Source organism: Perognathus longimembris, chromosome 8 (assembly GCF_023159225.1).
Source record: "Perognathus longimembris pacificus isolate PPM17 chromosome 8, ASM2315922v1, whole genome shotgun sequence".
NCBI lineage: Eukaryota > Metazoa > Chordata > Mammalia > Rodentia > Heteromyidae > Perognathus > Perognathus longimembris.
Window position 1 is genome coordinate 68213906 of NC_063168.1, and position 27903 is coordinate 68241808.

The following is a 27903-nucleotide window of genomic DNA, read 5'->3' on the forward strand; positions in this document are numbered from 1 at the left end:
TACAGTTGTAGAGATCATAAAATTTATATAGAATTTAATGGAGTACTTACACTTAGCACCAGTCAGTACTCAATACGTTGGCTTTCTTTTCCTCGGCAATTTGGATTACTTCGATTTCTTGGCTATTATGAATGTTACGGATGAATGGTTACACACAAATTTTGAGCTTGGTATATATTTTAATTTCACTTGGATACATGCTTTGGAGATTTTCTGTTTAATGATTTGAGAGTCAGGCTAAGTGGCTGCCCATTTTGTCCTTCCACAAAAGCAGGTAATGAGTTCTAATTCTTCACATCCCCATTACCTTTGTCCTATTGAGAATGTCAGCCATCTTATTGGGTGTGGTGTTTTTGATTTGCACTTTTGTGCTGGCTTACAATATAGGGATTTTTTTAAGTATACTTATGGGGCATTTGTGTATCTTTGAAGTGTGAATATGAATACTCATTTTCAAGTTAGTTTTGTTATTGAGTTGTAAGAGCTTATAAAATTCCCTTATCACACCTATGATTTGGAGCTATTTCCTCTCATTTTTAAAATGTTAATTTTCCCCCCAATACTGGGATTTGAATTCAGGGCTTCATGCTTGCTAGGCAAACTACCACTTCAGCTACATCTGCAGAACTATTTTCCCCCTTCATTTTCAGATAGGGAATTATGTTTTGCCCAGGCCAGACAATTATATCTTTGTACCTCTGCCTCTTGCAAAGTTGGAATCATGAAGTGCACCACCACACCTTGTTTGTTGAGATGGGGTAAAAATAACTTTTCTTGTTCAGGCTGGCCTCAAAGGGAACTGCAATCAGCTCAAGTAGCTAGGGTTACAGAAGTGAATCGTCATGGCTGTTGTCCTTTGAAACATGAAGGTTTTGATGAAGCTCAGTTTATTTGTTTTGCTTATGGTTTTGGTGCTATTTTTAAGAAACCTTTGTGTAATCCAAAGTCACAAAAATTTTTGTCTTTCACTTAGTTGTTTCAGTGTTAGATCAAATGTTCTTTGATCCATTTTTAATTATAGTACAGGGCAGGGATTAAACTTCATTGTTTTTCATGAGAATAGCTCATAATCCCAGCAGCATTTTTCAACTGATTATGTGAGGGCATATTTCTGGACTCTGATTCTATACCACTGATCTATAGTGACTTGCGTGTCTACCTTTAAGCTAGTACATGATCTTCATTAACTTTGTATTTAGTTTTGAAATCAGGAAGAGAGCCCTCCAATTTCTTTTCAAGATCATCTGATTATTCTGTCTCTTAAATTTCCATGTTAGAATCAGCTTGCCAGTTTCTATGAAAACTAGTATGATCTGATACTGCAGACCAGCAAAGTATTCCTATTTTCTTTGTGGTAAATTGAGGTTTTTTTTAAAACTTTTTATTTGGTAAGCTTTCATTTTCCTATGCTTTGAGAGTACGGAAATACAGCTGCTTTTATTGTGTCCTATTGAACCCATTTATCAGCTTTAATAGATTTCTTTTATTGGATTCTTTGCAATTCCCAATATTTAAAATCTCATCATCTGCCAATAGAGACAGCTTTAATTTGTTTCCATATCTGGATGCCTGTCTGGAATTTTCACTAAACAATTTTTGTCAGTGTTAAAGTCAATCATGCATAGATTATCTTGCTTTTTAAACAAAAGGGGAAGAAAAATGTATCACAGGAAAAATTAAAAGCAGAATAAACCACAGAATTAGAAGAAACATTAGCTATGTGATCCTGAGTAAGTTTTGAATCTTCTTCTGGTTATACATTTAATTTTCCAAATCTTTTTCTACTTGATATGCCTATGAACTTCATGGATTATTTAGCCATGACAAACTTTTTTTTTTTTTCGAATTGATCATCCTCTCTTTTCCATTTTGTCCCTCACCATGGTGAACAAGATCACCAAAAGTGGGAGAGGTTTATTCACAGAGAGAAAACACAACAGTATAATAGAAGACACAGGAAGACAATAATGAAGAGTTACCTTCTTGGGAACAAGGTAGGATATAAACAGATGCTTTAGAGGAGAAGGAAAAGCAAAATTGAACAAATGGATAACATTTTTTCTGTTAGATAATATTTTTAAGCATTAGAGCATAATCAATAAGCATATTTTTAAATGGTAAAAATGTCTTTAAAATACATTATCTGGAGTTGTCACTGCAGAGAATCATCCCTTAAAAAGCATTATTTTAACATTTTAAGTTACAATTTGATTAAAATGGAGGTTACATGACAAAATCATATTAATTTTTCTACCAAACACTAGATATCATGCTTCTGCTAATGCCAACACCAATATAGTATGTTGTGTTTATTTCTTTTAAATTTCATTTAGTGTTTTGGAACCTTAGTTTTAACCGCTGGCGTAAAGGAAGAGGACTATCCAAACAAGTTTCAGGATCATTGTCTTTCTTAAGAAACCCCTGATAACTTTTTGCTGGATCTGAGAAACAGTTTTCTTCATTTCTAGCTGTTTCATCAGAGTCAAAGGGCAACTCTGTTCCTTTAACATGTATTTCGGGATTGCTAGACTTGTTGTAGCCACTTTCTCTCAATTGGGGATTATGTTTCTGAGTACTGTGCTTTACTTTTTGAGTTGTGTTTTTTGCCTTCCAAAACACTGGGCCACTTTCTTCATCAGAAGAGTATTTGTCAAGGCAAACACTGCTCTTCACAATTTTCTTAGTGGTTTGCTTGTCAACCTTTCTCCTGTGATCTAAAGCGGTGCTTGGTGGCCCGATGTGAACACTGGAGGTCTTTACTAGTAGGTTATTGGCAGAAAATGGTAGAGAAGTATTCATCTTACATTTCTCCTGAAACAGCCGGTCTCCTTTTAGAACTTCACTGGATTCATTTTGCAACTGACTTCCTACAAGATCCTTTGAACGATGCAATGGACAAGCAGAATTATGATTAGCCCTGGGTAATTCTTTTTCCTTTGGTAAGGATACAGTTTTGAGGCCCATATCTGGTTGTGCATTGCTTGGAGGATATGATAATTTCATTTTTATTCGTTCCTTTAAAGGCAAATCCTGAAGATACAAATTAGCAACACCAGAAAGAAGATGCTCTTCAGGACTAGTCTTCTGAAGATCCCCACCCAACACCTGATTGTTTGCAGTGCTCTTCTCTGACTCGCACAGAAATTGTTCTGGGATATTTTCAAAGCCATGAGAGATGGCTAATACCTCTGATTGAAGTTTTGGTTTTAAGTTGTGAGAGAACGCAGCCCTTTGATTAGCTGGAGAATTACTAAAAGAAGTACCTTCCCAGTCAATGGTGCTCAAGTGTAGATTAGTAATCACAGATACACTATGAGATGAAGTATTGAGTTGATTAGATTCTGAAATTAGAGACTTATTAGCATCTTTATTTGGCTCTGTAATGAAAAGCCTTGGAGAAGGTATTAAGTTTTCTTGTATATTCAAACAAGGAGTATCTTCAGGTAAAAGCAAGCTATTCAGGGAGGAAGAAAGCGGCTCCCGTGGTAATAGAGAATGAGAAGAAATTTCCAAATTTAACTTGGAATTCTGCTCAGGAAAGACTTCACACGTGGGTTTTACAGTCAAAAGTGACTGGACACTTAAATCATCTGATTCTGGCAAATTGTTTTCTTTAGGCTTAACTTTTATACCTGAAAAGAAAAAAAGGCAGTTTGATTAATGTTATTTCTTTTCCTTAACATAGATTAAAAACTAAGTGAAGTGAGCCAGACCCAAAGAAACATGGACTCTATGGTCTCCCTCATAGGGAATAATTAACACAGGTTTAGGCAAGTCACAGCAGAGGATCACAGAAGCCCAATAGCTACACCCTTACCAACACATAAGATGATGCTAAGTGAAATGAGCTCCACGTTATGGAAACAATTGTTATATCACAGTTGTAACTACTTTCACCGTGCCATATGTAACTGTAGCCTCTATTATTGATGATATTCCTGTATCACCTTCCTGTGGTTGTACCTACACTATCTCTGTGTCTTATCTGAGTATATTGGAAACCGGGTATACTGGTATTAGAACTAGGAAATTGGAAGGGAATACCAAAATTGAGAGACACAGGGTAGAAAAAGACAAACAACTACAAAAGCAATACTTACAGGGCTGGGGATATAGCCTAGTGGCAAGAGTGCCTGCCTCGGATACAAGAGGCCCTAGGTTCGATTCCCCAGCACCACATATGCAGAAAACGGCCAGAAGCGGCGCTGTGGCTCAAGTGGCAGAGTGCTAGCCTTGAGCGGGAAGAAGCCAGGGACAGTGCTCAGGCCCTGAGTCCAAGGCCAGGACTGGCCAAAAAAAAAAAGCAATACTTACAAACTGTTTGGTGAAAATTTACTGAACAACTGAACAACTCATGGGGGGTGTGGGAAAGGGGGAGAGGGGAGGGGGGAATGAGGGACGAGGTAGCAAACAGTACAAGAAATGTATCCAATGCCTAATGTATGAAACTGTAACCTCTCTGTAATTCAGTTTGATAATAAAAATATATGTTAAAAAAATGATGAGTCCAGATAAGAAACCTATAGTAGCTACTTTTGCTTGTATTCCCCTTCAGTGCATTCTTAGAAAAGTTGTCAAACATTTTCCTCTGGAAACAATGATTATTGAGCTGTGTCCCTCACTCAAAAATGTCATATTTTGCTTTGAAGTTGGTAAATATTATTATTAATACCCGGTTAAGTGAGTAGACATGGAGCCAAACAGTGTACACTTAGCTTAGTTATAAAAGGAATTATAGTGAGGCTGAGGGTATTAGGGATATAGCACAATGCGAGGGTGCTTGCCTAGCACTGTAAATAGATGAAGTTTAAAAGTCATCAGTATGTATATACACATACACACACACATACACATATATATACATATATATGAAAAGTTCATGAAGATAAGGAAGAATATCATACTCTTTCCTCTGCATTTCATAGAACGCTCGCCAAAATTTAGATAAGATAGACTCAACAGAAAAGATAGAACTTCTGTAACCCCGATATGTGTGGTATATACATAGCTAGCCAGCCCAATACTTACTTCTTTGTTTCTTCCCTTTAACTTCCAGTTTTTGTTTTTGGTAAAGAGCAACGATCTCCGGATAGGCTGCCTGAAATAGTGATTCTTCTTCAACTGTAAGTAGACCCAGTTCTCCGGGTTGTTTTTCTTCTATAGCATAATGTTCTAAAAGATCAAAATGAAAAAATATTTACCAATAAATTTAACTAAATCATCCACAAACTGCAGATTTTGCTTTGTAACATCATTTATCTAATAGTCTGTTTATGGTAGTAAGGAATTTATTTTTTTGCTTAGTGGGAATTAAAAGGAGATTCCTTCAAGTTAGTTTTAACTTCTCTTCTTTCAGAGACGGCAGTAGCAGCTTTGAGCATAAAAAGAAAAATACTTTCTTTGGATACAGGTGTGTCGAAGAAGAGTTAAAACTCCAGTAAGAAAGAGATTGGTTTCTTAAGTGACAGCTTCTGAAAAGAATAGCATTGAATGGGACATTCAAAAGACTACAATTTCCTAGAATGCTATTTTAGAGATAGTCTCTCTCTTTTTTTTCCTTTCTTATGGTTTATGGCACTGGCGATGGAACCAAGTGGGAGTTAGAAAAATGCTCTATCGCTGAGCTATACCCCGAGTCTTCCTGAACAATCTATGGAGGATATTCTCAATCTTACTGGGTTGATAAGAATCTGAAAACCCCAAACAAGAATGTCAGGTATAAATTGACACTATGATATGTATGTAAGTGCATGGTTAGATTTTTGTGTTTTTCTACATGTGGAGTAAAAAAAGTATGAGAAGCCAAGTTATAATGAAGATAAAAAATGTATAAAGCATAAAAAATAGAAATCACGTGATCTGAACATGTTTCCTATGCTAGCTCGAGGTATATTTCCTCCCTTAGAGGAAAGCTCCAAAGGATGAAGGGGTGTCAGATAGGGAAGACACACTGTCAAGCTGGCTAAATCTGTTTCTATCCTGAAGATACATTTTAGTTAGTGGAACTGTGCCAATATTTCAAAATCCTCCAGTTTCCTATCTTCCTGTTATTGCCTAGATTGCTTTATCTAATTCTTTATAATTTTAATCTTCAAAGCTCACTACAATAGACTTGAACAAATTTACCCTTCAATTCATTAATTTCAAAGCCAAACAGAAATGAGTTTATCCGTTTCCATTTTAAATTATCTGTGTTTTACTTCCCTCTAGTTGGGAACTCAGTAAGAGCTCAAAGTATCTCTCTGTGTAGCAAAAATGAAAGATATATATGTATATATACATATATAATTATAAATTCTCATGAACTAACATGAACTAAACAGAGTAAAGAGAAAGAGTAATCTAGCTACCATTTAGCAGACTTGATTGCTCTAAATCCAGTTGTACATGAAATCTGATCACCAGACAGACCATTTGTAGAAAGCTTTTCTTAAGAAATGTAAGTCAAAACCCTTTGGGTATTACTTTCCTAATTATTACAAAAGAAAAGTTAAACACAATCATTTAAAGTTTATCGTATTTACTACCAGTCAAGATCTTTTTTTTTTTTTACTAAAACATGAGTAAATGAAGGAACTGATAGTGTATAGACTTTATATATATGATCAAATTTTGTAAAGAAAAGATTTTGCTCACAGTGATTACATACCAGGCTTTTCCCACTCTATTTCAAAGCAATGGACTCCATTTCTGATTCGGGACTTAACAATCCTGAAAGATAAAAGTTATCCACTGAGGTCTAACTGCATGAGGTTATCAGGAATTTTGAATTATAGACTGAATAATTCATTTTACATTAGCCTTTTATTCCAGTAAAAATATAACGAATTACTGCCCAGTTATGTCTGTAAGTAGTTTATTCAAGAGTTTAAAATTTTTTCTTTTTTGGTGCCAGTCCTAAGGCTTGAACTCTTCCAGGCCTGCGTGCAGTCTCTAAACTTCTTTTGTTCAAGGATAGTACTCTCCCATTTGAGCAACAGCACCACTTCCAACTTTTTCTGAGTAGTTAAATGGAGATCAGTCTCACAGACTTCTCTGCCCAGGTTGGCTCTGAACTGCAATCTTCAGATCTCAGCCTTCTGCATAGTTAGGATTATATGTGTGAGTCACCTGTGCCTGGCTTCAAAGAGTAATGTTTTTGTTAGATGTACAGTATGTCATGTGAGGCTTTCTCAGTGATTGCTCCTTTTATTATTACATAGTAATAATAACATCATAATATACAAACGATATACTGCATATTAATACCAGAATATTAATATATAATAATCTTTTCTGGAATGATTTTTGTTTTAAAGTCTACTTGGTTTCATTGCTTTGGTAAACATCTGCCAATAAATCATCTCCAATCTGTTTTTGAAGACTGTGTAGCATTCAAATGTTGTAAAGCACTGCTCTGCCTGTTCCTTATAAACATAATACTGCTCAACTTTTCTCATCTAATATCAGTATTTTAATAGATAAGTTTAATCCATTTACATTTACTGTGACTACTGCTATATTTTGGCTGATTGATTCATAAGTCTTAGTTTGTGTTTTCTTTTTTTTTTTTTCCCAAATTGTAAATTCTTGCTTCCCTGGTTTGGTACTTTCTAATGTTTTTGCCTTATGTTTAATATCTACAATATCAACATTGAATATCTAATATCTACAGGGATTTGTTTACTGTACCTTATGCTTGGGAGTATGATTTGGTCTAAGAACATTTTGCCTTACATTTTGGAAAACTCAGATATGAACTCTTCAAAAGTTACTTCTCATACTATATGCATTCATGAAAACAGAACAATGGAACTTGTTGACAAAGTTTTAAGAATGAAAAAGAATGGAGGGAGGGATTGAATGGAATTCCATACATGCTGTATGGAAATACCATAGTGAGCACCACTTCCCATACAACAAATTTGTGCTAGCAAAAATAACAATTAACAAGCCAATCTGTCAGCTTCTAGAAATAGACTGGAAATAAACTATTATCCAAGTCAAACATTCTCAAGAGGTTTTTATCTGAGTCTTTAAGATGCCTCTTCTCTGATTTGATCAGCACTATGCTTCAACTGCGGGAGTCCCATATATTGCTTTTTATTTAAACAACTGGTTCTCTTAGGAGTTCTTTTTCTTTCTAATAGTTGTTTTTACATTCATTTATTTAAAATGTTTCCATCTTTGCTTTATAATTTCATTTTTTTAAAAATGGATTTGTCTTCATTCATTGGACATTTTGAAAATGTTTCCTCTTCCCTCAAATAAAAACTCTCCTCAGAACACTGACTGCTTTATAAACAAATTTCATCTGGAATGAACTCATGATGCAATTGCTGTTTGCTGAACTATTGGATTTCTTCATATTCAATGTGTTTGTTTTTTATCCTCTGGCAATTTATCTCTGTCCTCACTTCTATCTCTAGCCCATGTTGAGTTTTTCCAGTAAGCTATGATTAGTGTTTTACTTAACTATCCCAGCCTCTACTAGGAGTAGCCTATGAGATAGCCTCACTAAGAAAGAAACCCACTTTCATCAAACTTGCACTTTCGATTTCTGCTTATCTTTCAACCTTTGATGATTTATCACTTTGATACTGCTGCTGTTCTGAATCCAAAACTTTATTTCTGTCCCTTCCTATACTTTAGTCTTTTGTTCCTTTTCTGGTTTATAGAAATAGTTAACTTGTTAAGCCTTCTTATATGCCTTTATTTGCATAATCTCTAATTACTACGTACCAGAGTATGCCTTTCTAGGTTGCCCTGTGTGCCCTGAATATGCTTCCAATATCCCAGTTGGCCTTCCCTCCACCTTGAAAACACTCAGAGCTACATAACCCACAATGAAGAGACATTCAGAATATTTCACATCCTCAAGTTCTCAAATGGAAACATGGAGTCTGAATTACATAATTCTCGAAGTCATATTACCGGACTGGCTGTAGTTGACTAGAGTTCTTTCTACCAAGTTTTCTTTCCATCATGTCATAGCGGGTCAAAAGCACCAATAGTTTCTCACAGGCATAGTGATTTGGCCACTCCATTTTTTCAAGAGTAAATCTCTATAAATAAAATAAACAAGATTTAGAAAAAAAATTTATTGTAGACAAATAGTACTCTCTGGCGATACTAGTTTTGCCTTCTGAATTAACACTGAAGCAGTATTAATGAGAACATTTCCAGAAAAAGCAAGAAGCGTCCTAAAGAGAAAGTATTATATAATGATGCTGCTGAAAGACTTCTTGGTTTTAATACTAGCACATTTTCTAGATGTTGCACATTCCTTATCTCTCTTACAGACTCGTTTTCCCTGTCTATATAAAAAGAATACAATATAACCTAGGCCATAGATTGTGAGAAAAGTAATTTATTTAATATGATAGTAGTTTTCAAGTGTTCAATATGTGTTGGTTGCTACTAATACAGCATTACTGTGGCTGATGGTGGAGGTAAACAGCAAGTACATACAATTTACTGGACTTCTCTGTGCTCCTAACTACTGTTAGGTTAACATAAGTCATCTATTTTAATCCTCATGGTGGCTGTAAGAGCCAGGTAATTATTTCTATTTTAATGACAATAGATATCCATGGTCATTGGATTTCATTTACTATGTGACTCTTCAAATTTATCTCATTTTGTAAATTATACTTCCTTCCAGCACTTTATGGTGTAGACTTTAAAGTATGGCCATTGTGTGGCAGAGGAATAAAGACATAAATGATGAAAACATATGGCTAAACAATAGCTGCGTGTCTTAATTGCTAAATTACCTCCTCTTGAACTAATCGAAGTAAATTTCTTTTCCAATCTTTCTGGTAGCTAACTGTGTATTACCAAGGAAGGGTTTACTTTCCGATACCTGAAACAGTAATAAGTCAGGTCTTTGGTACTGGATAACCTTCACCAATTTATCTTTGTTCACAAGGAATTCTTGAATAACCTAGTTAAAAAAAAATAAATGAACATCAGGACTTAACACTTCTAAAAATTTTGTGAAAGAAACATGCAATTGAATAACAGCATTACCTCATGGAATGGAAATCCCTCACAACGGCACGCTTTCCTGAAGATTAATTATATATAATTACTACTAATAATATACACATTATATATACTTTGCTACTAAATCAAGCAACTTTACACAGACCCTGAAATAACCTCACCCAATCGCTTCTTCATTTCACAGAAATATTCATGTACTGTATTGTTCCTGGGTTTTGGGAGTAGAAATAGATTCTAAACTCAGGACCCTATGCTTCTAGGCAAGCATTCTACACGGAGCTATCCTTTAACTCTTTTTAGTACTCATTACTTTGAGACAGAGCCAGGGAACTTTCTAGGACTGAGATTGGTTTTAGGTCCCCTGTCATAGATGGTATCATGACAGGGATGTCCAGCTTTTTCTATTGAAATACAATTTCATGGCTTTCTTTGCCTGGGCTGGCCTGGGACCACAAGCCATCTGATCTCAGCTTCCTTTGTGGCTGGGAGGAGGACAGGTTTGTACACTCACTGGATAGGGAGACGCCTTGCTAACTTTTTGCCTGGACTGGCCTTCAACCTCAATCCTCCCAATGTTCAGCCTCCTGAATAGTTAGGATTACAGGTGTGAGCCACTGCACTTGACTTCATATACGGCATCTTAAACAGTCATGAGGCTACTCTCAACGACTATTAAATTATTATACATGGCTGGATTTAAAAAATAGAACCAAGAAAAGAATACGCAAAACGTGTGGGGAGATTTAATGCGCAAACAATGCAACGACAGAGTTCATGCCAGAAAAAAACGGTCCTTAAACTTACTTCATAATATTGTTCTCTACTCCATGCAGTTGCCTATCATATTCTGACTGGTGCCACTCACAAGGACAGATGTATTCATAGTCGTGGGGTTCACAGTATCTATCACTTTTGCAAAATTTGCAGCCATTACGTTCATGATCCTTCGGTGAACCTTTTTGGAGACAGGAAGAAGTATCACTGCTTTTTACAATTATCTTACAAAAGCTTGCTTTCATTTTTATTTTGCCACTATCTAAAATTTCAAAACATTCATACTGCCCAGGGCAGTGTTTGGTATAAAGGTTTCAACATACTTAGATTGAATAGTGTAACGCATGCTAACAGTAATTCTTGAGATAAAGTAGATCTTATTACTATCACATGACACCTTTCAAAATTACTCTTTCCTTTGACAGTTTAAGTTTGTAATCTGGAATGACACATTTATTAATAATCAGTAATGGGAGAACTTTCTGGCACATGTACTATCACATACTAGAAAGCTCAAACTAATAGTAAAGGGTTCACTTACTAGAAAAATTCATGACTGTTTTAAAGGAGAATGTTAAAAGTATATGCCAGTTAATTACCTCTGCCAGGATGTGACTGAGTTGTGTGTACAGTTATTTTTAAACTGTGCCTGGGACATGAACAGAATATGACTGTAGAACAGGTGTGTGTGCGGGGGGGGGGGGAGCGGCAAGTTTCCTTTAAAAGCAAATGTGATAACCTTCAATATTGTTTTGAGATATGGAAGAGTGCAATACTTGGTATGACCAAAGACTTGTCACTTGTAAGGTCATAGAAAATATAGAATGGTATTTTATGTATAAAGACACCAACTTTCTTGAAGGACTTAATTTATAATTTAGCAATGTTAACAAAAACATATTAGGAGATACAAACACAGTTAAACTTCCTTTAAGAGTTGATCCAACATGATCTCCTAATCTTTTTTGGGAGGGAAAGGCATTTTTGACCCAATACATGTCCAATGATATCTCTGTTTTGCCAAGAATAAGGAAGACCCAATGTATTTCCAATAAGAACAAATGTGCATGAGAAATTAGTTTTAAGTCATTATTTTTACACCCACTTGAAAGCATATTATATGACAAAAAAATCTTATAAGAATGTAAATATAAACCACTGGTAAAAAGGAAATGGAATGGTTTCATTTTCCCCTAAGACCCGTTTGTTTTTCCTAAAATGAGTTTGTAATGTTCATGATAATATTAAGATCTAAGTAATTGGATTTCAAAGTTTTATCATTTTAATCACATTATTTCATGCAACAAAGTGGATATAACACAACGCCTAACTAAAAGGCATTCTCTATAGTGGACAGGACCATTTAAAAGACCTCACAGTGTATATAAAGGTATGAAAAAGTTCAGTGGGGACTGTTGGGACCAAGGGGGTCAGTCTAATACACGAGTGATTCTCCAGGTCTGCTTACCTGGGTGGGAGCACACAGAACAATGAGCCAGTTTTTTAGCGACTAGTGGTTGTGAAGTAGCATAACAAGATTTTTCATTCCACTGATTAAACCTTTAGTAGAAAATGTTTAATAAAAAAAAGAAGCTAGGTCATAAAAATGCCATGTTCATAAGCAAGTGTCAGTCAATTCTATTCCATTTTAACCCATCAAATTATTTTCCCTTCAGTGTAGATCAATTTGATAGCCTAGCTTGGGAAAAGCCATAGTCACAAGTTTTGGGACATGGTCCCAATGACAGAGTAGAATTTGTAAGAGAATGTGGGGACGTATGGGTGTATGTATAAATTTATATCTAATACATTCACCCAGCTTTTTAAAGAAGCTTATTAGGTAGCATTATCTGGAGAGAATGATCTGAATATCTAATTTTTATCTCTCTGTGCCAGAATATAAGACAAACTGTATAAATTAACATTTTTTCTATATTAGAAATGAGAGTAAAGAGTAACATATAAAGCCAAATCAAATGCTAAGCTTCTAGTTTAAAACCTTTAAAAATCTGAATCTCAAGCCAGGAGCTGGTGGCTTACACCTGTAATCCTAGCTACTCAGAAGGCTGAACTCTGAAGGATCATAGTTCAAAGACAGCCTGGGAAGAAAAGTCTGTGAGATTCTTATTTCCAACTAGAAGTGCAGTTGTGGTTCAAAGTGGTAGAGCACTATTAGCCTTGAGCAAAAGAGATCAGGGGCAGCACCCAGGCCCCAAGTTCAAGGCCCACGATGACCACCACCGGCAAAAATCTGGATCACTTAAAATAATCATTTCTGTCTCTAGCACAAATAGTAAAACACTACTTATTTAATGGAAGATTTTATGTATAGCTCGAGTTCATTGGGTAACATCTAGTGACAAGAATAATTATTTAGTTGCTGGAATTTCATTTACTACCAGCGCAAATACAAGCATTCTTAAAAATTCACATTAATTGCTTCTAAATAAATAATAGAGGCCCGAAAATTAAAAACTATGGGAAACTTGTCTAAGGCAATAAAAAGTACATAATAGGTAATCTAGAAAGAATGTAATTTTATTGTTTTCAGGTGTTAACAAATACTAAACACTGCCAAAAAATACAAACTTGTTGAAACTATAATGTGTCTTGCAGGTAGCCGAGCACAATATTTGCTTGCTTTCCCCCTTTTTTATTATTCTTCCCAGTTTTGTTTTGTTTTTTGTTTTTTTTTTTTGCCAGTCCTGGGGCTTGAACTCAGGGCCTGAGCACTGTCCCTGGCTTCTTTTTGCTCAAGGCTAGCACTCTACCACTTGAGCCACAGCGCCTCTTCTGGCCGTTTTCTATATATGTGCTGCTGAGGAATCGAACCCAGGGCTTCATCTATACGAGGCAAGCGCTCTTGCCACTAGGCCATTCTCCCAGCCCCTTGTTCCCAGGTTTCAAATCGTTCCCTTATTCACCTGTATGACAAAGTCCACCTTTCTCTCCTCATTTGGCACAACAGTCATGGATAGTAATGGACTTAAGTCTGATGTCTGTCAAGAGCATTATAGGAAAGACTGCAGGGGATCTTTCCTAAGTATTCCATTTTCATTTCTGTCACTTAGCATTTCTTTCAAGATATTCGCCATTCCAAACCTGGAGCCAAGATTTCCAGTCTCCTGTTTTACTTATTCATCCTATACCATCCTAAATATCCTGTATTAATCTGCATAAACCATTGCTTTCAGCAAGTAAGTATTAATGTAATTTTAAGAGTAAATAGCATAGCTTATAAATTTCAATAAAATCTGTATTTTTAACTAGCTTGCATTGTAGAGCTCAAGTCAATTATAATGAAGCCAGACACTGGTGGCTCATGCCTATAATCTTAACTACTGAGGAAGATGAGATCAGAGAATCATGATTTGAAGCCAGCTGGGCAGAAATGTCCTTGAGACACTTATCTCCAAGTAACCAGCAAAAGACCAGAAGCAGAGGTATGAATCAAGTGGTGGAGTATCAGCCTTGAGTGGAAAAAGCTAAGCAAAACCACCAGGCCCCAAGTTCAAGTGCACAAACATGAAAAAAATCATCCTAATTAGTGCATTACTAAATGTGTAGCTGCAGAACAGTCCAAAGTGAAAACAAATTTATTTTTTGTCAGTACTAGCATTTGAACTCGTGTCTCATGCTTGCTAGTTCCACTAAACTCATGCCTCCAGTCCTTCTTGTTTTAATTATTCTTCCAGATAGGGTCTCCTGTTAGTGCCCAGAACTGACCTTGGCTTCAATCCTGACCCCTACCCATGCCTCTCACATAGTTGGCCTCACAGATGTAAGCCACTATCCCCACGTCCCTGGCAGAGATGAGGTCTTGCTAACTATTGCCTGCCTAGCCCTGATCTACAACTCTCCCTTATTAATCGCCACCTTTCAAGTGGTCAGGGTCATATGTGTGCACCACCATACTAAAGTAAAGTAAAAGCTTTAATCACATCTTCCTGATTATTCCTCCTAATTATGTGGGAGGCTCAGATCTGAGGATAGAAGTTTGAAGACAGCCTGGGCAGGAAAAGTCCTTGAGATTTTTACCTCTGTCAAATTACCAAAAAATAACAATATATGTAAATAAAAATTGCAGCAGGCTATATGTACACTTCATTTATTAAAAAGTAAATATATAAGATTTTCAATATAAAATTAATTTTAACATGTTAAAATAATCTAAAAATCCTGTGGCAAAATGCCTATGATTATAAATAACCATAAATATATTCATTTGACACCACACTAATTATATTTCATGAGCTGATAACATGCTTACAAAAAGTGTTATTCTACACATATCATATACATGTTATTGTATATACATATATTACATATGTATATGCATATATATTCCATATGGATTAGAACATATCTATTCTCTTCCTTTGGAAAACATCAAAATAAATAAATTATTTGAAGTCAAAACATAGAACAGTTTAAAAACACAAACCCCTTTTCCTGGAATGCACAATAATTTTTGTAATATTCACTATTAAACTCAAGAAGAATAAAAAATGTTGTAGTCACCTCTGAAGCAAACTTTGCCCTTCTAAAATCTGTATAAGTTTTAATGCTTGTTCTTTTCCAACTCCAGGGATTCCCTTTCACAAAGCAGAAAAACAAATTCAAATGTTAAGACCTAGGGAATGGCAAAAGGGTAGCTCATAAATATAATGGAAGATTATTCAGCCCAAACAACAAATGAAATGGCATTGCCAATGACAGGAAAAATGTATACGATCCATGGCTCTGTGTAACATGAAATGGCACAGGAGGTTGGTGGGATTTGTCTATCTGTGGGACTGAGAGCTATATGCCAACTCCCTGACATAGTTCACCCTGGTGAGGACAGGAATGTAATTTTGGGGGGCATTTGCTTATTTTGCCATAATATTTTATTGCGTCCTAACTTTGTGTTATGTTTAAATCAGGGAAATCAAGCTCATTTAAATTTTGAACCCTCAATATTTATAGACCTTGATGTCAAAAGACAGATGCCCAAGTTATTAAGTGAAATGTGAATTACCAAGGCCTAAAATGCTTACATGTAAGCACAAATTCATGCCACAATTTCTGGTTTAAATAGAATCTTCTGTTCCAATCAAGGTTTATGAATATGCTCTTACTAGCTGGGTTACTATTTAACGGCTGTGTGTGAAGAATAGACTTATCACTGTTAATACTGTTATCACTGTAAATACTTCCAAACTGCTAAGTGCATAGTGAATGGCCATGCCCTCTGGGTGCCTACCACTATTCTACATACATCCAGAAGGTAGCTGCTGAAAATATAGTGCATGGCACAGTAGAGGCTGCCTGAAGGTTCTTCTCTCTCGATTTTACCTCTGACATGTCAGTTGTTAGGCATTTCGAGTATCAACCTTGTATTAGTATTTCACTACATCTCAAAGCAAAGCCTGATAGAGGCACAATATTAAAACTATTTAAGAAAAGTGCTTAATTAGGATTCAAAAGGTCAAAAAAATCAAAAGCTTAAGAATTACGTAAATATTTCTGTACTAAAGCTGATTTCAAGTTAGCAAAGTTCTTAAATTCAGCTGATTCTAGATTTTATTTATGATACAATTACCTAGAAACATAAGGGTCTTTTACTTTACAAGAATTACAACAAAATGGTGTGTGGTAGTTACAGGTTTCTTTCCTCCTGCTTTCTTTGCTTACTAACTTGAAAAAAAACCTGGCTTCTATATCTAGCCATGGAAGACTTAAGTTAGAAATCAGGGATAATGATTTTATATCCTCCTATGTTTTCATTTCTCCTAGCCTAAGAGAAAAAAAAATTATATGCTGCTCTTCTTTGAACTTCTCGTGTGTGTGTGTGTGTGTGTGTGTGTGTGTGTGTGTGTGTGTAAGTGTATATGTGGAGAGAGAGAGAACTAAACTAAGGCCATTAACAAAATGCTTTCATAAACAAAACCCAATACAATGTTGAAAGGCATTGTAAATGGCTCACTCCAATAATCATGTTGCTTAGCAACAGTAATAATACATTGGGTATATGCATAACTGGGAAGCTACAATGGAAACGGAAAACTAAAAAATACACAAAACAAGAACAGAAACTAGTACTAGAACAATGTAACAAGTGCAATTCCTGTCTTTCTCTGAAAGTATAGTCACACTTGAATGTGTCAGCTTCTAGGGTAGTGGCTTACTAAGATTCTAGCTGTGGTACTACTTATTATTCTATGTTTGTATATAATATTCAGAATCACAAATCAGATTTTAAACAGGGTCTGAAGTGCTGATTATTTTAGTTCCTGATTACTTTACTATATTTAAACTTTCATCTTAAAAGATTAGATTTATACATTTGTAATCATATTATATGCATATTTGTACAGCATGCAAGATAACAGAAAAGCACACTATAAAAAGTAAGTGACTATGACTTCTGCTTGCCTTTGGAAGATAATCACAACCGAGAAGTACAGCTAGTCCAACTAGAGCATCTCTGTCCAGACCTAGTTTACTCTTGATAGATGACATTGTGTAACAGTCAACATGTGGGTCCTAAAAAAAAGAGTACACATTTAGTCAATCCTCAAAAGGCAGCATGTGCTAGTTCATTAAACATTACAAAAACATCTGCCAAGGTTAGGTTGTGTTAACTGTGTGCTTGCCTGCCTGTTTGTCTATCATCTCCCTACCAGTGATACTGCAGCTTGAAATCACCGCTTTATAATTGCTAGGCAGGGACTCTATGACTTGAGCCTAGTCCCACTTCCCATCCACACACATTTTGTCTTTGTCATTTTTGAACAGGGACTTCTGTTTAGGATGAGTCTGGAGTAGAATCCTCAGATTTGTACAGATTTGTGTGCCATCACATCCAGGTTTTATTGCACGAAAGGGGTCTATGGGCTGGGGTTTTTTGTTTTTTAGTTTTTGGCCTGGAACCGCACCCTATGAAATAGCAGCCTCCTAGGGAGTTAGGCTTATAAGTATGAGCCTTTGTACCTGGCTCTTTACATTTTTATTTCTAAAAATTTAAATAGGAAATTTATTTCCATCCCTAGAATCTTCACATTTCATTATGGCATTCCAATAGACAGCCAGAGCTTCAAAAAACTGGCTTAAAATAAACCATATGGGGTAATTTTTTTCTCTTGAATTGTTCTTTGGTGCCTTAAAGATATGATATGTAATATGTATAACAGGAAATAAACATTCCCTGTAATTATCACATTACCTAAGTTCATTATTTTTAGCTTGGTGCATGTTCTTCAAAAAACTTTCTTCAGGGGCTGGGGATATAGCCTAGTGGCAAGAGTGCCTGCCTCGGATACACGAGGCCCTAGGTTCGATTCCCCAGCACCACATATACAGAAAACGGCCAGAAGCGGCGCTGTGGCTCAAGTGGCAGAGTGCTAGCCTTGAGCGGGAGGAAGCCAGGGACAGTGCTCAGGCCCTGAGTCCAAGGCCCAGGACTGGCAAAAAAAAAAAAAAAAAAAAAAAAAACTTTCTTCCACACATCATAATACTGAATTAACTCTACAAAAAGAGGAATCAAATAAAATATTGCAATATTTTCCCCAGCAATATGTCTAAGTATCTTTTATGACAGCACTTATACTGTCTTTAAACTGACAGCTGAGTGATGAATCCCAGTGACACGGAGGTGGTGTTCCCAGTGGGGACACTCTTAGAATCTGAAGAGGATAACAGTATTGTTTGTCTGGAGGTAGGGTCTGCCTGGCTATCTTCCATGAGATATCTAGGCACAGGTTCCCCTGTACTGTAACTATAGAGTATTTAATCATTCCTCTAGGAGTGCATGGGTTTTGTTTTTTTTCTTAAATTTTTTGTTATTTTTTCCCTTGCCTATTTGGAGATGTTTTTGAGCATAAAATAGTGAAATTGGTAGCTCTTGGTCAACGCAATATACTTCAGATACAATTGTGTGATGTGTTGATGAAACTGATTTAGAGTTCAAAAATGTGAAAAGAAAAAAGTCCAGTCTGGTAGACAAGTTGCATTTTGAGGAGGATAAACTATGTGTCAATGTTCTTCTTTTATTTTTGAATTTATTTTTAAATTACATGTAAAAATCACAAAAAAGTACAAATTAGTGAGGGGCAACATAACGTTTTCATACCTGCCTATAATGACTAACGCTGAAATGAGCTTAATAATGTAGCTCTTCAGAATACTTGTAACTTACTTATGGCCAAAACTTCCAAGATCTTTATCTCTACATGAAATGAGTAAGAAGCAATTACTGTATAATTCATTAACAGTAAACATTTTATTTAGCAACTGCTATTTGGCAAGCGTTATGGTCAGTATTTTACACACATTTGACTTTAGTCCCTTTCTCTACATGGCAATACTGGCGTTTGAACTGAAGGCTTGCTAGTCAGGTGGTCCCTTACTAGAGTGGGTCTATTCTACTAGGCTAATCAGCCCTTTGACAAAGGTAACTTGCAGCTGAGTGTTGGTGGCTCACACCTGTAATAACAGGCTATTTGCAAGACTCTATCTCAACAGAAGGTAAGCATGGTGGAGAGCCTTTGTTACCCCAGCTAGAGAGGAAGCCCAAAAGTAAGTGGATTGCAATCCAGGAGCAGCATGTTTAGGCAGGGAAGCAAGCAAGACCCTGTCACAAAAACCATCACAAAAAGTGCTGAAGAGCCACCTCGCAGGTAGAGCACCTATCGAGTAAGCACGAGTCCTCCAGTTTAGAACTTGCATTATCATAAAAAAAAAATAATGCAAGTAAATGATGGCGCGAGATAGAAAACACAAAATACCTTTGTGTTCATAGTGAAATTCCTGTAAACAGTGTGGGCTCCGTAGAGAAAGGCGTCCCCGTCATTGGTCAGGCAGCCGTCTACATGGCCAGCAGCGTTGAGGTAAGCACACATAGCCTCTGCTTCCCCGGCAGCTTGCACCCAGGGGATCCCCAGGCATTCCAGCATAGCAAGGCACTGAAACAAAAAGTAGGTGCCAGACATTAACTTCTCCAGTGCTTCACTTATTTCTGTATTCAGCACACTGTGGCTATGCTATTTTCTTTCTTTCTTTCTTTTTTTTTATTTTCAGAGTCATCCTGTAGAGAGTGATAATAAGATCTTGAACATTAACAGAATTACGGATGGGATTTGTTGTAAAATGATGGAGGAGTGGGATAGTGGGTAGGGACAGAGATGAGACAAAAGAGTTGTTGACACATCGGTGTTGGATTACTTCGGTGCCAATTTTAAATAGAGTGCAGCTTGGATGCTTACTTCAGCTACTGGCAATTATTAGGTGGGACATTCGGTACTTAAACCCACATTTAAAAAAATACATAAGGATGGAAATTAGACATTTCAGCGAGGAAAAAAGTAACTCTAACGTCTTTTAAGTTTAGGAAATGCCTTTTAAAGTATATGTTTTAAACTAAAATTGAAATGAAAAGTTGAAATGAATTCAAGGAGAATATAAGGTTTGTATAATTAATGCGCAAAGACTTTGCACAAAACAAAAATGATCTTAAGAGAGATGTAAGAGACCTAAGGAAGGACTGAAAACTAGAAACAGGTTAGATATTTAATCTCATGATTTAAAGGTCAACATGTGCTAACTGAAATACCTTTGTTTTTGCATGACACAAAGATAAATTTACCACTCAAAGTTCTTATGGGTGCACTGTAATTGTTAAGTTCATGGGTAGTAAACTAAAGTAGAAATGATACATACAGTCTTTGGAAAGATTTCCAGCTTGACACAAGTTAACCAACCACTACAAGTTATATTTGAAAAGAAAGTGACAACTAGGATTTATGCATGATATGTTAAGCAAAAAGCCCACAATAAAAATTATTTGTGTAGTATTATAGCAAATCTTTAAAAACACATTTGAAAAGAAACAAATTAATATTTTTCTATAGTTTTAGTTATACATATGTACATACAATCAACTAAAATCATATGCTAATTAGATACATACATATATACCAATTATATATACATATATAAATATGTATGCATCTAAGTAGATATATAAACATACATAATTTTAGTTGATTTCTTAATCTACAAAAATATTACTATAATATTACAAATAATATGACAATTACTCTGTGTGTCTGTGTCTGTGTGTGTGTATGAGCACGCTGGTATGGGTAACTTAGGGCCTCGGTGCTATCTGTTAGATTTTTAACTCAAGTCTGGCACCTAACACTTGAGCTCTACATTTAATTGGTGGTCAGAGTCTTAGACTTTCTTGCTGAGGTTTACTTCTTTCTTTCTAATCACTATCTTCACATCTCAGCTTCCTGAGTAGCTAGGATTATAGGTGTGAGATACTGGCAGTCCGTAACTCTCACTTTAAAAGTCATAAGCCCTAAGTCAAGTATATATTCTATAGGTAAACTATCACAAAATTTTAATGGGGGAAGTAGGAATTGAGATCTCATACATTCTGGGAACCTATGTTACGAAGGATAAAATGACTGAAGTCTCTTCGTTATGTAATACTTTTTTGGGGGGGGTTGTTGGGGGAAGATACGAGGCAAGATTCATTGGTGAGCACGATTAAAGTGATTGAACTTGGCCTGCATAAGGCTTCAACCACATATTCTTTATGCTGTGGCCTTGTACGGACGCACATCATTATACGGACACTGCCTGTCTGGAGCATAGATAGGAGAGAGTGTGAGATTAGACATGAACATGCATTTGAGATACCGTCTCCAAGATTGCTGAGGTCATCCCATACAAAAAGCATGCCGATATCCTATATACCACCCAGGGGGCTGCAGTTGACACCAGTGCAGGAGTTCCAAGTTCCTGTGAGAAAAGGACCCCGGTGGGCTTAGTTGGCTACAGATGTACTGATTATTTAGAGACATTTTCTCTTATTTTGATGACATTCCAGCAAAGTATTCGGAGTAAGAACTGTGCATCTGATAAGTAAAAGTTCTGCCTCTGATACAAATCCTCGATGCCAGAGGCCAGGACTGAGCTCAGGTCAGTTTTACTCTAAAACATAACTCTTTTTGCCTATTCTTCTTGTTACAGCACAGTTAATAGGTATTAAAATTTACAAATTTCAGAGTTCAGTGTGTTCTACAATTCAAATCAGAATTAACTGAATACACAAGCCCACCTCTTTCAAGACTGATTTGAAATGTGATCGCCCTGTTTTCTGAAAGCACATTTTTCCAGAAGTCCCATAACGCATCTGATTCCTCTTGCTTATGACATCAGCTTTCAGCTGTGGTGGCTTCCCTTCCATAACGAAAACTAGCTTCACATCCATTTGAGTTAAATATGAAATACGAAAAAATAAGTTCCTGAAATACAGAAATTAATGATATGTGAATCATCACACTGACGACCAAAGTCCAAATAGCAGTATTACCAAACGTTGAGAACAATCAACTAGTATAAAACCTATTACATGCAATGACAAGTAATTAGGATTTGATTTTACATGCTGGGAAAAACCACTAGACATTTTGAAGCAAAGGAGGTTTATAACTATTCTTGTTGCTGTTCCAGTTTCTACTGGAAGAGCAAGCCAGTAGCAGAGAAAGGGATAAAGAAAAGAAGTTGTTTCAGCAGTACAAATTAGAAATGAGTTTGGCAAGGACTAAGGATACGGAAAGAAGTTTGTAAACCCAAAGTATATTTTACAAGAAAAACTGGCAGGACTTGATGGATTGGATGTGGGGTAGAGGCAAAACAGGGAGACAATGGCTCTCAAAATCCTACCTTTTACTAATGGAAGCGCTCTAGTGGTTATGTTAAGTAGGAGACAGATATGGATCTGCGTCTCACAGACTAAGATGTACAAATCTGTAAGTCATTAGTACAAAAAAAGGGCAGACCTAGATGTATGAAATATAGTTTAACAAAAGAGAAGTAAACTTAAAGTAAAAACAAGACACCAAGACTGTGTTTGCAAGCATACATCCATGTTCTAAGAACGTTTTTATACCTGAGGTGAGGCTTCACGACAGTTCCAATCATTTTTTTGACTGTCTGTGCCTCGCATACCCAGAGACTCAGATCGACTGCAATGGTTTTCCCACCAAGATTCTGCAGATGGATGTGTTGCTTAACAGGCTCCAAAATTGGCCACAAATCATTCACTCCCATGCTGGTGATTATCTGCAACACACTTTTCCCAAAATATTAAAAAAAAAGTTAAACCCAGAAGGTCAAAGCAGGAATTCAAACAATATATTATAATCAAGAGAACATTCAGGAAAATTCAGAGGAGGTGCTCCCAGTTTATTAGTCCGCATTTTGAAATTAATCAAAAACACCCAAAATATTTTTTTAAAAAGTAAGAACCACTCTTTCCCAGCTATTAGCTGTCTTCAAGTCTGTTGTCAACTATTTAGATATTTTCTACAGGCTAACTTTACAATATTAAACATCTACATGCTTTTCATTTGTAATTATTTGTCAGACATGTGCAACATTTACCATAAAGTTCAAGTATGACTAGATAAACACAGTATCAGATTGTTATTCGAATCCTTTTGAGTAAAAACTACTGTATTATCTTTTCCTTTATCAGAATCATCTAAATATTCTCACATTGTAAAGGGAAGACAAGTGCTCCAAGTGTTGCTATCTGTAATTTTCTCTCTCTCTCTTTCTCGCTCTGTGTGTGTGTGTGTGTGTGTGTGTGTGTGTGTGTGTGTGTGTGTGTATGTGTGTGTTTATGTGTTTGCCTGTCCTGGGGCTTTGACTCAGGGCCTGAGCACTGTCCCTGCCTTCTTTTTGCTCAAGGCTAGCACTCTACCTCTTGAGCCACAGCACCACTTCCAGCCTTTTCTGTTTATGTGGTGCTGAGGAATCAAACCCAGGGCTTGGTGCATGCTAGGCAAGCACTCTACCACATTCCCAGCCCTGTGTGTTCCTTTGATTTTAGTTATACAGTGTTACAACGACCAGTATCAGTTATCATCTTGTGCACTCATTTTTTATTAAGTGTACAAAAATATACTATGTCACTTTACAAAGAAAAATATGCAGATTTAAACACAAACAAGTATCCAGTAGTTAATCTGGCCCAGTAACAACATTGTCTTTCACATCAAGTTCTGGTTGAGTTTAACACTGTGGCACAGATTCAGTTATTTCAAAACATTGTGGTTAATCTATAACAGGGGAGACACAGGATTTCTAAGACATTCATATGAAAGGAAATAAGATCTTTAAAGTACTCACTACCTTACGTATGTAACTGTAAAACCCTTTGTACTTCACCTTAACAATAAAATTAAATTTAATTTTTAAAAAGCATTAGGAAACAAATCTGTTCTTAGTTTTGCTTTCATTTGTCATTCATAATGGATAATGGAATACTTAACAAAAAAGTTCTGCTCTCTGAAAGAACATTATCACAACTCACCTAATTTCATTTAAATGTGACCATAACTGTTATGGCCAAATTTAAATCCAAATGTCTTCTGACATAGCCATTTTTCCTAGAAATCTATTTTAAGGTATGTTATTAGAGGTGTGCAGATGGACATTATGTAAATATTCACTGTAGCATTGCTTATCATAGTAAGATAGTAGGAAGAACTAAGTGTCCACAGAGGACCATAGAGTGTCCGTAGAGAACCATATGTACTGATGAAAAAATACTCTCCAAGACTCAAAATAAAATCATAGGTATATGGGGTGTAATGAAAACAGGTACAAAAGTTATATATTAGGCATGATTGCAGCTTAAGAATGTAAAGAAGAGCCAGGTGCCCCGTGGCTCATGCCTATAATCCAAAATAATGTGTTCTCTTAAAATACTACTTTTAGGATTACCATTCACATACCTACAACCTAAGTTTAAAAATGCATGTAAATTAAAAATACACGTTCTTTTTGAAGATCACTTATAAGAGCACAATAGTATCTCAAAGTACAAGCTCAGGCACCAGTCGCTCACTTCTGTAACACTAACTGCTGAGGAGGTTGAGAACAAAAGGATGTGGTTTGAGGCCAACCTGGGTAGAAAAAAATTCACGAGACTTGTTCTCATGCCATAGCTGGGTATAGCACTGTGCCTGGCATCACAACCTACACGGGAGGCTGAGGTGGGGAAGACTGTGGTACCAGGCCAGCCCAGGCAGAAAAGTCCATGAGACTCTGTCTCCATAAAAGGGAAGTTGGTAGAGGGGGCAAGTGTCAACAGTCCTAGCAACAATGGAAGCCTAAAAGCAAATTATGGGTCCTGGGTAGGAAGCAAGACTCTATCCTAAAAATGACCAGAAAAAAAGAGGACTCTGAGATATCTTGCCAGTCTAGCTAGAGACATCATGAGTTCTATCCAAGATCTATGGTTCCATCATTGCTTTTCCTCCTTTGTCACATTTTGTTTGCAGCAGTCATTTTTCTGCAATGATATTACATAGCAGTGGCTAACACCATGAAAACACATAAAATTCCTAAAAGGCACAGAAAACAACAGCTTATAAAATAACAAACTACATTGAGAGAACAAGGATTCTTTTATGAGATCATCAACCACAAGATGAGATTACTTGAAAATAGCTCAGCATGAAGTTAAATCTAAAAATACTATGTCTTTTAAAGCCACCAAAACCAATACATAACTTTGTTTGGTTTTGTATTTCCTTAATAGGGTGAAAACTGAAGTTTCTGTACTGTGGTATAGGGTAAGTTCCTACTCAACCAACCAAATCTTTTTTTTTTTTTTTGCCAGTCCTGGGGCTTGAACTCAGGGCCTGAGCACTATCCCTGGCTTCTTTTTGCTCAGGCTAGCACTCTGCTAATTTGAGCCACAACCTTTTCTATATATGTGGAGCTGAGGGATCGAACCCAGGGCTTCATGTATAGGAGGCAAGTACTCTTGCCACTAGGCCATATTTCCAGCCCCCTCAACCAAATCTTTCATAATAAAATAACTTTATTGATATCAATATGATCATGCAATCAATACATATCACATATAAATGTGTCTCTCAGCATATTCACAATGCTTCAGAATTTCATTGTGACACAAAAACATGTACATGAGTCAACCAAGTCAGAATAAAACATAGCAAATTAGCTTCATAACCTACCGATGGCTTCAATTTCATGAAGAGTAGTAGACAGCCTAGGGATGTGCTCTTGGATACATAACTGACTGACCTTGGAAAGACATTTAACCTTTCTTCAAAGTCAGATTATTAGACCAAATGACTTATAAGATCCTAATAAGTCTTGAATCTCCAGAACAATTTTGGTAGGTTGGAATAAAAGATATTACTCTTAGTTCAGAAACCATCGTTTGGTAGAAAAAACATAAATTTCTACTTAAAGGGTTTAAGAATGCATTTCAAGTTAAAACACAAACAAACCTTTGATGTGACCATATGGTGTCCATAAATCAACTCATGCTCCTTAAACTTCCTTAAAAGCTAATAAGCTTTTATTGGTTAATTATAAAACTGAATGAGGTGAGAAAAGCACAGTGCCTTGCTAATTCCACTAATGAATCAAATTTAAAGGACGTAAAGTCGGTAGCTTGATTTATGCAAAAACGTGCATTTTATTGAGACAAGTTTTCTAATTTAATGTTGAGCAAAAAATCATAGTTTAACAAAATGGGACCGAACACCTATATTTCCTAATTTTCATTTAGATGGCTACACTTTCATATACAGACTGACAAATGGTGTAAACTTCCTATCAGTGCCAGGCTGTATTTATTGTATATGATTTATCACATAATTTCACTAAGTAATGCTGCTTTTTAAAATTAGTTGTTTTTTACATAAATGTACTTTAAACTTGAAAGCTTATTACTTAACCATATTATTATGTATTAGAAATGCTCCTAGATGCTGGAGATACGATGGGAGATTCCATTTAAAGACCTGGTGAGGGGGAAAAAACGATTTTGCATATCCCTATTGTCAGACAGCAGGGCCAGAAAAGCAGAGCAAAATGTGGGAGGAGCAAAAAGACAAAAGGTGTCCTACCACTCCCCCGCAAAGAGAAGCCTTATCTAAGCAAGGGTCTCCCCGCTGTGCTCCCCACTGGTTTCTGAACTGAGAAGGGCCCGATTTTCATTTTTACCGAACTTTAAATTAGTGCATGGCAATCCGTACATGCGTTTGGCTTCCTTTTTATATGTGATTATATTTCATTACTTCCAGACATAAAAGTGCCCTTGAATGGTAGAGTTCAGTAAATGGGAGGCCAGGGCTTTCATAACGCTTTGATTCCCCAGGCAGGAAGAAGATCTGGGAGTACGGAGGAAAGGTAAGTCACTGAATACAGTCGGCGTAGTTATGAAGGGCTGTATAGGGAATTAAAGTGATCGGAAACCGACGCCTAGGAACTTCCCGGGTTCGGCATTCTTTAAAAGGGGTGTACACTATGGATTAGCGCGGGGGAAGATGAAAGGATGACACCACGACCCAAATTATTTGTAAGGGAAGTATTGACTATCTGCAACCTTTAACAAGGAGAGGAGCCCACCAGGTCGTGTTTCGGGCACCGGGGAAGGCTGGCCCGGAGGACCTTTAGCAAGGCGTGGGATTCGATCCCAGGGAGCACAGGGAAGGACCATCGGGACCCAGCAGCCTCGGGAAAGCGGGCAGGGCGCAGGGTGGCAGGTGAATTTTCTGGCGACCTGGGCGGGCAGTAAGTAGTAATTCGCAGAGCCAGTTCCAGGCCAGGCCTGAGAAGGTGGAGCCGAGAGGGTCGGACGTCTTGGCTCAGGTTGTGCACTAAGGATGAAGCCTCGGAGGGCATTTTTAGGAGAAGCTGAAGGCGGTCGGGCGCCACCCGGACGCCCGCACCGAGTTCCCCCCTAACTGCAGGCCTTCGGAGGAAGGCAAGGAAGGACCGGGGCGGCTGAGGTCTCCTCCGTCCCGCAGGACTTACCCGGACAGCCCTTCCCGCTTGGCTTCGTTATTTAGTTGGGCCTGAAGTCTAACTAGCTGCCTCCAACTTTCCGAATTTTCTTAAACCCAGACAACAAGCAAATAACACAACTCGGGTCCCAAGCGCTGAGCGCCCGGAAGACTTTCGAATTCCGCGCCCTCGCCACAATCCCCGCCTCTTCCGGGAAGCGACTTCCTTCTTCCCGCCCCCATTCCCGGGCCACCCCCTTGGCAGGAGCGACCCGACGCCTAGCAGGCCGAAGTACGCATGCGTGGACCTGAA

General features: G+C 37.0%; 1 protein-coding gene across 1 annotated transcript; it reads right to left on the reverse strand.

The window, feature by feature from the left end:
• Window positions 1-1845: 1845 nt before the first annotated feature.
• On the reverse strand, window positions 1846-27770 carry Gen1 (GEN1 Holliday junction 5' flap endonuclease). Its single transcript, XM_048353393.1, has 14 exons — window positions 27622-27770; window positions 22706-22888; window positions 21872-22058; window positions 19530-19706; window positions 17179-17289; window positions 15283-15356; window positions 12230-12321; window positions 10792-10942; window positions 10012-10048; window positions 9845-9925; window positions 8914-9044; window positions 6650-6711; window positions 5029-5172; window positions 1846-3632 (listed from the first exon to the last, which is right to left on the reverse strand). The coding sequence occupies exons 2-14, from the start codon at window positions 22864-22866 to the stop codon at window positions 2326-2328; spliced, it is 2715 nt and encodes a 904-aa protein (XP_048209350.1). The 5' UTR covers window positions 22867-22888; window positions 27622-27770; the 3' UTR covers window positions 1846-2325.
• Between the last annotated feature and the right edge of the window lie 133 nt (window positions 27771-27903).